Below are 13,708 nucleotides of genomic sequence, written 5' to 3'. Positions count from 1 at the left end.
GGTCTTGTGCAAAATGGAGCTGATACAGATTAGCAAATTGTATCAAAGAAACATTTTATTCACAGATGTCATTTTAAATAGTCATTCATGTTTAAAATGACACTTGCATATTAGCCTTTTCTTTGACCAAAGTATTCTAGAAGTTTTGAGGTCTTCTTGAATTGCTTAACCCTATAAATAGAATACTCTTTTTTTTTTTTTAATTGAAACATTGGGATATTATCTCAATGACTGTACACATTTTTTTTTTAAACCACACAAAATATCATAAGTAATGTCCTATTACCATTAATAACTTGTTGCTCATACCACAAATGTGAAATCCATTGTTGTTTGTTGGTTCTTCCTTTTGAACTTGTCATGGTTAACGATAGATTGTTATTTTCAGATTAAAATATTTGAGATATTTTGATATTTATTTTCATTAAACTGTTCTTGTGTTTTTATATTTTAGAAGTTATTAATCTGTATTAATCTAAATGCTAAAATAAGAACAAGTGGCAATTCCATTATCGCTCTTTTTTATTTTAGGATCATTTTTAGGAGTATGGTAGTTTCTCTCTCAATTATTGCTGGCCTGGTTGGCTGAGTGGTTAGCATATCTGCTCTCCAGCCAAAAGGCTGTGGGTTTGAATCCCGCCATGGGCATGGATGTTTGTGATTGTCTTTGAAAATACTAGTGGTGATGTGGTTGGTGGAGATGGAGAGTTGTAGAGTAGGTGCCCTCCTCGATGAGTCTTGGACTCCCTGGAGGTGTCAAATAATAATAATAATAATAATAAATAATAATAATAATTATTATTATTATTATTATCTGATCTTCAAAGAACTGAACTTTGATTAACCAACCTTTGAATGAGTTAGTGTATTATTCAATTGAAGGTACAGCACCATGCAAATATACCTTCAGTTAACTGACCCTTCAGTTATCTGTCAAGCAAATTGCTTTCTGAAGTTGGTAAGATAATTGAGAAATTACTGTAAATATATATATCATGTAATCATGAGATCTACTAAAGCACAATGATATAGTTAAGTTGTAAATGCAATTGCCTTTGGTATTAGGTTTGAGTAATGTGCTAAAAAACATGTCTAGTTTTTATTTTAATTTTATTTTTTATTAAAATTTTAAATAAAACTTTATTTAAGTATGACAGGCTAAATGCTATCTGCAGCAAAAGTCTTATTTTGGTGTAATGTGCTGAACACTGGTATTACTTATTAAAGATATAGAGCACAATGGAAGATAATTTCAGGATATGCATGCATTAATGTGAGTTAACCAAATACGCTTTATTTCCTATCTGTGTATTGGCAGACCTTCTTGAGAAAACCATAGCAAAATGAAATATACTTACTGGATCGAAGGGCAATTAAAAATTAGTTTAGGACATGGTGGCCAGGAATCTTTTAATATAAGTTGAATGATCTTAAATCTATATATATCAGGTGGTTTATTTCCTGTGAGCAACTTATGTGGTGTTGGATTGGATGACAAATGAGTTCTGGTAATCAGAAACAATATTGTAATTAGCTAACTTCTCATTCAAGTGGGAGATGAATTTTATTACCAGTTTGAGACCACCACTCCACTTTTGAAAACCACTCTAAGCCTCCTATTGGTGGCTCAGAGTGGTTTGTGCCTTTACAAACTTTTGTGGTGGGAGTCACATAACTAAATAAAATACTTGATCTAATGAAGTATCTCATTTATTTATTTTTCCTCTGAGTTTTAGTACCAAAATTGAAGCAGAAATTGGAATAAAAGTGTAACTGCTTTAATTGACAGTTTACTATTTCTGGTAATTACTTTAGTTTATATACCACATTTATATTTATGTTAATAATAATAATAATAATAATAATAATAAGATATGCAAAGTAGTCTTATAATTATTGAATATATTCATTTATTTAGTTATTTCTCTCATTGTAATAGCAAGATTTTAAAAAAATAAATAAATTCTTACCAATAATTTTTATTGTATAGCCAGAGGGATCACCCCAACATTTTACTAAGACTCTCCTGTTAGACTTTCGAAATGGTAATGAATCTCCACGAAAAACTAATGTTTCAGTTCTAATTCCTCATAATGCAGTTAAAGAGTCAGCAAAAATTATGGCTTCTGCTTCAGGTAGGAAATCAGTTGTATCAAAGCATATAAGTATTTTTAATTATGCTGCATTAGGCTTAAAGTTATTTCATTTCTTGTACTTGACTGTCTTCATCTTTACATATTTTATTATTATCCTTAATAACTGATCCTCTATAACTCATTGTTGGTAATAATGATGACCTATGGTTGGAAAGACAATTCAGACTCAAAGATTCATTTTATTCATTAAATTCACATCTAGGATGTGAAGAATTATTATAAGGGATTTTCAAGAGGTGTTTTAGTCAGTGTCATATGAAAGTGGAATGGTTGTTCCACCTGCAAGTTCAGCTTATTCTTCTCACAAAACGGCCAGAAGTGACTTAAGCTATATGGAAAAGTCACTTCAGCTGTAACTCTTGATAATCTCATCCAATCTTAATAACTTCTTTAGAACTCCTTTACTCTTGCTTTCTTAATATTCATATACTTTTGTATGCCATTATTTAAAACACATGGACTTCTTACACTGTTCAGAACAGTATGTGGAATACATTGTGCTCACTCTGCACATAGCAAAAATTTCAGTGGTTTCAGTTTTTTTTTTTTTTTCATTATTATTTCTTCCACTTTTTTATGAGGTACATGTTATTTTTCATTGCCATATTTCCAAAAATAAATTGAAAGATTCTTATCATATGCCATGAACTGCATTGAAGTGCCGCTGTCAGTATAAATTAAAGAAGATTGTTAGCAAACAGCTTATAGGGAGACTTTTAGTGAATTTCAAACACAGAAACTTTAAACAGATACTTGAACACATTTTTTGGTAATAAAAATTCTAGTTTCATTTTTTGAGATGTTGTCAGAGCATCAACAGCTTAGCAAGTATTACAAAGTTTCTATATATAGAGATTAGAGGAAATTTTTCTTGTTTTCAGTAATACTGAGAGTAATATTTATTACTCTTGATTCTTTATTAATATTATTATTAACATCTGACCTCCATGGAGTCAGAGACTCATCGTGGGAGGTACACACTATCCACAATGCTCATCCAAGCGTGCTCTAAACTGATTCAATGTGTCTACATTCACAACACACTCAGGCAATGCATTCCACTCATCAACCACTCTCCATGCATTTATTCATTTTATTCATTAATATTAATTACTATTGAGAGTAATTTCAGTACTGTTCACAGGCTTGAATAGAGATTCTTGAACATAAACTCCTACAAGACTCAAAACCATTTCATTATGATTATAAATGAAATGAAAATAAACGAAAATGAAATTAAAATAACCACTCAAAATTAAATGTTCAAGGAGTTGATATTTATTCCCTTCCCCCTCCCATATCTTCCATATGAAAACACACAACACTTTATAAACAAAATTAAGAACATAACACTTGGCAAAGATTACTTAGTAATCAGTTTTGATGTCATTCCTTTTAAAAATTTTCTGATAGATAAATACTGTAACAACTTGAACAGTGCATAAACCTTTTACCTATCAGAAATCATTTACAGCTTTTGGCCCATACAAACACATGTATAATATGCATATAGCAGTGCTCAGTGTTCAAAATATCTCCCTTTTGACTTCAGGCATGCCCGAAGTCTGTGAGGCCACATATCAATGGTGACACACACAACATCCAACAGAAATGCTGCCACTACTCACTTCAAATCCACCTTCAGGCTGGTGATGCTGGGCCGTCATTTCTTTCAGGCTACTCTTTCAAGCTCTGACTGCAATTGGAAGTTAAATGAATTCAGATCAGGACTTCCAGATAACCAATCAGATGGTGATATATGGTCCAGCGCATTCACCTCCAACCACTGTTGTGCTTTCCCTGCCTTGTGTGCAGCAGCAGAGTTCTTTTGGAAGGTCCACTGCCTACTATGAAACAAAGTGTTGTTCAGGGACTGTACCAGAGGTTCCAGCATGACGTCTTGATAAACTGTGGCACCAGTTTATCCCCTTTCTTGCAGAAATGCAATTGGATAACCCTCCCCCAATATGTTGCTTCCTACAACCATTACTGACGTGGGATGGTGTCTTCTTTGATGAATCCTGGGTGCTATGGCATGTGCTGTGCCACCATCCAGGACATTTACCTGATCATTGTTGCAGTTAAATGACTCTTCAGTGGTGAAAATCTTCTCATCTGTGAATAGGATATCTTTGTGTCTGTAGTTCACATACCGCCAGAGAAGTGCCTTTGATTTTATCACCCTCCGCCTCATAAGTTGTGGTGTTAAGAAGTATCCAATAGAATGACGATAATCTCTCATGCCCATGTCATCATTTAGTATACGTGACATCGTACTCTATGCAATGTTCATCTCTAATGAAATCACTATGTTCTCACAGGATCACGGCAGAGGCATGCCTTCACAGTCCTCACAATCTGTTGCATCCTAACGCAGCATGGTCAACCTTTTCTTTGGCAGTCAGATGCATTTTCTGAATTGATATAATGGCTAATATGCCAATACAGAAACATTCTACTGATCCCGAGTGTTTTTAGCATGTTGAATATAACAGGTGGCTTCATTCCAACACCTGTGAAGTGCTGTTACAGCTACATGGATCTCATAATCTCTTCACTGCATGTTAATCTACACAGCTAGTTAACTCTCTCTCTCTCTTTACTGATAAACACATCAACGTTGGCTGTGCATATTACCACTAATGGAACTGGGCTTGTGCAATTCTGTGGTAGTGTGGGACTGTGCAGAAGTTGTAACAATATTTATAGCAACACTCTGTATTCATCAGTGGCATGATTCCTATTTTACAGGACTAATTTTCAGACTGATATCACAGCCCTCTCCCCCCCCCCCACATACTGTGTTCTACTTCTATTAACAAAATAATTTTTACCTACAAAAAGAAAATAATCCATGGACTCGGCACTATCTCATCCCAGTACCAACTTTTATACAGAAGAAGCATTTGAGCAATGCACTCTACATTCCTTTACTTCCAAATCCAAAATTAGGCTCAGATACATTGACATTATTTTCGTTATCTGACCCCACAGCTACCCAATTTTAAACACCTTTCTCAACTGCCTGAACAAACGATACAAGTCCATAACATTTACCATTGAAACTGAAAAACAAGAACATGGGTTTCATTTTTGAATATGATTGTTGGGCAGTCTATCCTTTACTATCTACTGTAAGCCTACACATACTAGCAATACATACAGTTAGACTCTTACTACCATTCAACTAGGAGTCATTAACACCCTCAAATACAGAGCAATACCAGTTTTCTGAGGTTAACAAGTTGAATTAGAAATTAACAGCAATATTTTTATAGACAATGACTTTAGGAAACTACTGTTATCAAAATTCTTTACAAGACTACACCTAAAAATAAAGAAGATTATGGTAAAACCTTGCCATTTCATACATTAAAGGGATATCAGAAAAAATAAACAGAATACTACACAAATACAAACTTAATGTTATCTTTGAAATCCCTCCAAAACTAAAAAGCTTATTCAATTCCTCCAAAGATATGCTTCCCCATCCTGGGATATATACCGAATCTGATGCAACTGTAACTTACCATATATACATGAAATAGGATGTACAGTTCTAGTCCAGAAAAAGGGAATATGAAGTTATATTACTGTATAAATTATATTATATTATATTATATTAATAATATATTATATAATGATAAGTGTGTATATATATATATAATTCTTAGTGCAATTTGATCTTTAACTGCTTCAAAAGTATCACAGTTACAGAGTTGCAATAAATATCATTTGAAAGTATAACTCTGCATTAGAATTTTTTATGGATGAATATTATTATTTCATTACATTTTTCTTATTTTTTTTTTTTAAACTGGTGTGATTGAAGATGGCAAATGTTGAAGAAAAAGTCAATTGTGTCTTGTGGCTTGCTGAACTCTAGTCCATAACAGCAGTAAGAAGAAAATTCTCTGTCCATTAAAACAAGGATGCTCCACACAGAAATTTAATTAATAAATTAATAAATGCCTCCGTAGTGCAGTTGGAAGAACGATGGTACGTTGCGCCCTTCAATTAGAAAAGGCGTAAGTTCGATTCTCGTCATGATGGGAGGAATCTTTATATAGACTTTTTCAATTGAAGGTGAGTTAGCCGATCTCATACGGAGGTAGCAGGGTTTTTTCTCCCGGAAACTCGGGTTTTTCATCCTGCATACAGACAAATCAGCCCTTTTGAACACACGCAATTTACAGAACAAAAAATTACTAGCTGTGGTGGTGGTGGTTGTGGGCAGTAGATGGCGTTGATGTAGGTGATTGGTAGTAGTGGAGACAGTGTATTGTATAGTAGATGTCCTCCCACGATGAGTCTTCGGACTCCTTGGAGGTGTCACGAATAATAATAATAACTGGATGAAAAAATTCAAAGAAACTGGAGGCATTCAGGGAGGCATTCATCAAGGGAAGTGAATGTCACTGAAATCAAAAGGGCATTTAATAAGAGTCCCAAGAAATCAGTGTGACATGCTGCTGCTGAGTTAAATGTACCGAAAACCACAGTGCACAGAATTCTAACCAGACAACTCCATAAACATGCTTACAAAATTACGACTGTTCAAATGCTACAAGAAGAGGATTATCATGCCAGGTTGGATTTCTGTCAACTGATGAAGACACAAATGAAAAATGACAGAGATGTTATTGGCATGTTGACTTTTTCTCTGATGAAGCAACATTCCACTTAAGTGAGAAAGTGAATGGTCACAATTGCCACATTTAGGGTACAGAGAAGCCTCAGGAAATGTGGCAGCACAAAAGAGACTCACCAAAAGTTAATGTGTGGTGCGCATTTAGGAGGTGTTGCATTACCCAGCCATTCTTTTTCGATGAGCTAACTGTTAGGGGTGAATCTTATTTAGCAGTGCTTCAGAATTGTTTTATTCTTGAATTAAAGAGATTAAATCTTATGAATGAAACCATTTTCCAACAGGATGGGGCATCCTCTCACTATGAGACACAGGTACAAGACTTTCGCAGACATGGATCTGCATGGTGGCCACGCAAGAGCACCTGCTCTTGCGTGGACACCTCAGTCACCTGACCTGACCTGACTTGATTAGACTTTTTCTTATGGGGTCACATCAAAACAGTCGTGTATGCTTCAAAACCTGCTTCTCTTGATGACTTTAAGACTAAAATTACAAACTCAATCAATGCAGTCACTGCTCAGCAACTACTAAACGTTTTCCGGAACTTTGAAAATTTCCTGGTTACATGCATTGCACAAGATGGTGGTCATGGCACTAATAAGAAACAAATCATTATAGATAAAACTTAATTACATACTCTTTAAGCTATTATATACTATAAATAAATCTGTTACTTTTATAATGTTGGACCTGTTGAAGTTTAAAACTGCATTCAGAATTATGGGACACCATGGATATAATGAAAAGTAAACAAGATCGTAACTGTAGTAGGTACTAATGACTTAACTAGTGATAAGTTCAGTATGAGAGAGAGGACATGAAAGGATAGTTGGAAGAAGTGATAGTGAAGAGTGAGAAAGTGAAAATAGTAAGTATATTACCTTGATATGATAAAAATTAATTAAGGACTATAATGGCAAACAATTCAGTGCATAGGCTGCCTGGAAGAAATGGATGCTAGGTTCTGAATGTGTGGAGTGAGTTTGAGTGTAGATTAGATTTGCATAAGAGGAATGGCCTACACCTGAATGTATTTGATATCAGGAATCTTGAAAAACTAATGACTGGTAGGAGACTTAACACAGAGAGTCAGGGAAACTAAATTATAATGAGAGGAATGGTCAGAATATGAATGTAATAGCATTGTATAATGGACATTGTTATATACTTGATGAGGAGAATAGGCATGGAAATGATTACAAGAAGAAATGATTACAAGATTTTGATTTTGTGTTCTGGTTCAGACCCATCAAATGTCTGCAAAAATGGCTATATGTAGTGCCTGCTACATCTATATGCAAAGATATAGCAGGCAGTCGTGGCCGAGTGGTTAAGGCGGCGAATTAGAAATCCGTTGGGGTTTTCCCGCACAGATTCGAATCCTGCTTTCTTATTAATTATTTTTTTAATATTGAATCACAAAATAGCTAGAATGTGTGACAAGAGAGGACTGGAATATGTGGATGCTTGGAGTGCATTTGAGGACAGAGAGGAATTGTATGCAAGAGATCACTTACATTTGAATGAGGAAGGATGTAGGCATCTGGAGAGATTGCTGTTCTGAAAAAGTCAGTGTGTCCCAGGGAGGATGGTAGCAGGGGTGGCCTCTTGTGGGAATGGGTACTTGGGAGAAGGGAGGGCGACATCAGGTAACACTGAGCCCAGTGGAGTCTAGAGGGGATAATGCTGGGTATAGAAACAATGGCATTTATATGCTATATACTAATGCCAGGAGTATCCAGAATAAGGGAGAGGAATTGGTGGCACAAATAGCATCAGCCTGGCCAAAAATTATTGGGATCACTGAGACGTGGTTGACAGAAGAGGATATAATAACAGGAATAGAAGTCACTGGGTACAGAGGGAGAGGACCAGGAAATGTTTAGACAGTTGAGTTTGGCAAGTGCAAGAAGAATGATTGTTATAGGAGATTTTAACTACAGTAGTATAAACTGGGGAGAGGAAGATGCATGTAGCAATAAAATGGAATTTCTAGAATTCTTGAGGGACAAATGTCTTAAGCAACATGTAATAGAGGAAACAAGAGGTTCAAGAGTTTTGGATTTGGTTCTGGCATCAGAAGAGTTGATGATAACTGAGATGACATCTCTCCCACCAGTTGGAGAGAGTGACCATATGGTTTTGACTTGGAAAATGAATAGACATGCAGGAGTATCAAAGAGACGGCAACGTATGTGGAATTATAAGGCAGGTGATTATAATAGTCTTAGACGTCAACTTGGGGAAGTATCATGGAGGGAGGAATTGAAAGGCCAGGATTATTAGTGTGTGGGATATTATGAAAGAATATTTGTTAGCAGCAATGGTAAGTTGTATACCACGAGTGAACAAGAGGACACAATTTGGAGTGAAGTGGATGACAAATAATATTAAACAGGAATTGCATGTGAAAAAGAGGTTGTGGAAGAGATATAAGGAGACAGGAGAAGAGAAGATGCAAGAAGCGTATAAGACACAGGCCAGAAGAATGACTAGTATGGTAAAGAAGGCAAAACTGGAATATGAGAAGAGATTGGCCCTAAAATCCAAAGAAAATCCTAGGAAATTTTTTAGATATGTGGCCAGTAGGAGGAGAAATGACTGTGGAAGAATGATATTGTGGGATAAAAATGGGAATAGAGTGACTGATGCAGCAGACATAATAGAATTGTTCAATGAACACTTTATTGGAGTATTTCATCCTGGAGCAGTTAGTTTTAATGCTAGAGGGATAGGCAGGTTCAAGGTTTAGAGGTACAGGAGGAGAGTGTGTTTCAAATACTGAGTACTCTGGATGTCAGTAAAGCTGTGGGACTGGATGGTATTTCACCACGAGTTTTGAGAGAATGTGCTAGGGAACTGACAGTGCCTTTGACCTAGCTTTTCAATGAAAGTCTGGCTGCTGGAAAGGTGCTTATGGAATGGAAGGAAGGTAAGATTGTGCCATTGCATAAGGGCAGTAGCAGACTGGAAGTGTCTAATTATAGACCAGTTAGTAAGATCATGGAGAAAGTAGTGAAGGACCGTGTACAGCATTGGGCAGATGAGGGTAATGTTATCTGTGAGAGTCAACATGGATTTGTGAAGGGGCGCTCTTGCTTTAGCAATATGCTAGCCTTTTATAATAAAGTTACAAGAGCATTAGATGAGGGAAAGGCATATACTGCCATTTTCTTAGACTTAGCGAAGGCATTTGACAGGGTGCCACATGATAAGCTGATATTTAAGTTGCAGCGCATGGGTCTGGATGTCAGATTGGTCAACTGGATTCAGGATTGGCTGTCCGATAGGTATCAGAGAGTTGTGTATGGTGGGGCAGTTTCAAGGAAGCAGAGGGTTGCAAGTGGGGTCCCACAGGGCTCAGTACTGGGACCTGTATTGTTTAACCTTTATATCAATGACATTGTTAGTAGATTGCAAGGGGATATTCAGTTGTTTGCAGATGATGAAAAGCTGGGAAGGGTTATTAGTAATAGTGCAGATGTGGTAGCCCTGCAAGAGGATTTGAATAAGCTAGATAGATGGGCAGATGAATGGGGGTGTCAGTTTAATGCAGCAAAATGTAAGGTCTTGAGGTTTGGGACACTGCATACTCTATGGGAGGAGTTATACTGGAGGAAGTAGGTGAGACAAGAGATCTGGGTTTGATGATTGATAGAAACTGAAATTTAGGGGACATATTGCAAAGGTGGCAAAGGTAACACAGAGGATTGCTGCAATAATGAAAAGGACACTGACCTGCAGAGATAAAACAGTTATCATTCCGTTGTATAAGACCCTGGACTTATACAATGGAATGATAACTTGGACTGTTGTTCTCAGATTTGGTCCACAGGATTTGAAGGGGATAAATTAACTGTGGAAAGGGTACAAAGGCAGATAACAAAGATGGTTTCAGGATTGTACAATGATAGTTATGAGGATCGCCTGAGGAAATGTGGACTACAGAATTTGGTGGATAGAAGAAGGAGAGGTGATAGTAATGAGACTTTTAAACTGTTGAGAGGTGGTTACAGGGTTGACATTGGGGAGTTCTTTCTCTTGATTGAACAGCGGGAAGGAGTGATAACAAGAGGCCATCCCTGGAAGTTATGAAAGGAAACTGTGAGCAAGATTGCGAGGAGTGGTTTCTTTGCATGGAGGGTGGTTGAACCATGGAATGCATTGCCTGATGGAGTGGTGAGAGCGAGAATGGTCAATGAGTTCAAGGAGTGGTATGATAGACTTTGTGTTTCTTAGTGGGGGGGCCTCCCCTCGATGAGTCTTGATAGACTTTGTGTTTCTTAGGAAGGACCTTCCACGTAGAGTCTTTTGACTCCATAGAGGCCTGAATAATAATAATAAAAATAATAATAATCTATAAGACAATAGAGAAGAATAGAGATCTGCAAGTTGGCCAACTGTGTCTTGCAGGCTGCAAACAAGAGTATACAAAAAAATCATGCAAGTAGATTATTATGTCTGTAAACGAATGCTAGAAGTATCAGAAACAAAGGAGTCGCGTTTCTTGCCTTGATTAATATGTTGGGACCTCAGATTGTAGGCATTAGTGAAACCTGGCTATCAAAATCAAACATACCAATTGGTATTGAAAAGGGTACAGTATTTTTAGGAAGGAAGGAAAGAGAAGACAGGAGAGGACGGGACATGCTGCTAACGACGTCAGATTACTTGAATCCAGTTAGTGTTGAGACCTATGATTGTAGTACTAGTAACAGTATCTCATGTGGCAATGAATTTGAAGCCATCTGGTGTGAGGTGGAATCTAACAAGATCAATTAAATAGTGGGGTGTTCTTACTGACCTGGTATATCGGTTGGTAGTGATGAAGAAATGCATCACCAAATAGAGGTGATGAGTGCAGAAAGAGTAATCATAATTGGTGAATTTAATTATCCAAATATTGATTGGGTAGCAGTAAAATCTCATGAGAAGAATGAAACTGAATTTATTGAGCTGTTGCAAGATAACTTCCTCAAGTGGCATCTGACAGAAAGAACTTGAGGTCAAAAAGTGTTAGACTTGATTTTAGTGTCAGAGGGCGTTTCATTTAAAGATGTAACTATTTTGCATCCAGTTAGTGACAGTGATCATCCAGTACTCGCTTAGGAAGTGATTAAGTTTATGAATGTTCTATTTCAGAAAAGGTTACATGCTGAACTATAAATCAGTAAATTATGACCAACTGAAGAGTATACTAAGTTCATCGGAATGGTATCGGTTGCTGGATGGGAAGAATATCGACAATGCATTGGGAATCTTTTAAAAGATATTTAAATGATGCAATATCAGATTGTGTCCCAAGAGTTTGAAGAATAAATAGAATAGGAGTCAAATGGATGTCTAATCATATTAAGCAAGAGAGTCATCAGCAACAGATGATATGGATGGAATTGAAGCAGGAACGGCCAATGGGTTCAAGGAGTTGTTTATTATTTTAACGGTATAATAGAACACAGAAACTAAGTAAATAATTAATTTATTAACTTGATGCTGATATTTCGCTGGTATTATAACCAGCATCTTCAGAGCACAAAAACACTGTTTGTCACAATACGCGAGACTAAAACAACATGGTGTACTTAAACAAAATTGTAGCAGCAACACAAAGACTAAAGTCCTGATTTTGGCGACCTCTATCTGAAAAAAAAAAAAAAAAAAAAAAGAACCATCCTATATTACTAGAATCCTAGAAAAGTGCTAGTTTTTTCTTAATATGACTGTCTACCAGATCTTCGGCAAGTTAATACAGCCATATTTATTGAGATTTGGAGTGTGTTTTAGGGATTCTGTCGCCTCTAAGAACAATCTCTCTGATTTATACGGGTTTCTGTGTAGTACTTTTGTGTTTTTCCAGTTGATCCTGTGTGCAGTGGTATCCAGAGCATGGTCTGCTAGGCCCGACTTCCCATAATGATAATTCCGGACGTATTGTTTATGTTTGCTGATGCGGATATTCACAGTTCTTCCTGTTTGACCGTAGTAGGCTTGATTGCATGAGCAGGGTACTTGGTAGACTCCTGGATGTGATAAAGGAGGAATGCTGTCCTTGGGTGAGCGGATGAGGGTGGCTAATTTGCTACATGGTCTGAATGTAGTGCGTAGTTTATGTTTATTGAGAATTCTTGAGATCTTTTCGGATGTGCCTTTAATGTAAGGGATGGTGACTGTTTTGTTGTAGTTCTCTGTGGTGGATGGTGGGAGGGGTTTCTTAGGAGTGTTTAGTATTTTGTTTATTTTATGTGGATTGTAGCCGTTGGCCAAGAAGGTTGGCATAAGTGAGTCAGTTCAGCAGTAAGAGCCTTGTCATTGGAACAGATTGCTCTCGCTCTATGGGTTAGCGTTTTTAATATGCCATATTGTTGAGAAGGATGATGGTGTGATTGTTTGTGTAAGTATCTGCCTGTATGTGGGTTTTCTAAAAACTGAAAATGATAAGGAACCATCTGGGAGACGTGTGATGAGTGTATCCAGGAAGGGCAGACAGTTGTTGGCTTCCAGTTCCATAGTAAAGTGGATTTTTGGATGTTGGTTATTTAAATGTGCTAAGAATGTTTTCAATGTCTCAGGGCCATGTGGCCAAATAGCAAGCACATCATCAACATAGCGTAGCCAAAGTGTTGGTTTGAGAGTGGCTGTATTGATTGCTTGTTTTTCCAGGTGTTCTATGTAAAAGTTGGCTGGGGGGGGAAGGGGGGAGCCCATGGCTGTCCCATCAATTTGTTTGTATATTTTCCTTTCCATGTGAAATATCCTGCATGTATTGTGAATTTGAATAGTTCAAATATATCAGGGGGGAAGTGTGACTTCAGTAGATTGAGGGTTTCTATTAGTGGTACATTTGTGAATAGTGAAGTGATGTCAAAGCTTACTATTAAGTCTGAGCTTTTTAGGGTAAGGT

At 36.8% G+C, this 13,708-nt stretch overlaps 1 protein-coding gene across 1 annotated transcript in view; it reads left to right on the top strand.

The window, feature by feature from the left end:
* The window catches only part of LOC150096624 (CD109 antigen-like), a 930,782-nt gene that overhangs the window by 587,572 nt on the left and 329,502 nt on the right, over window positions 1-13,708 (top strand). The window contains exon 23 of the mRNA XM_090407963.1: window positions 1,991-2,135. Coding sequence (XP_090264089.1) covers window positions 1,991-2,135 — 145 coding nt within the window. The remainder of the gene's footprint in view (window positions 1-1,990; window positions 2,136-13,708) is intronic.

This window comes from Typopeltis vanoorti, chromosome 18 (assembly GCF_054136105.1).
Source record: "Typopeltis vanoorti isolate ZY-2024b chromosome 18, IOZ_Tvanoo_1.0, whole genome shotgun sequence".
Classification (NCBI taxonomy): Eukaryota; Metazoa; Arthropoda; class Arachnida; order Uropygi; family Thelyphonidae; genus Typopeltis; species Typopeltis vanoorti.
This window is presented reverse-complemented; position numbering and strand designations above follow the sequence as displayed.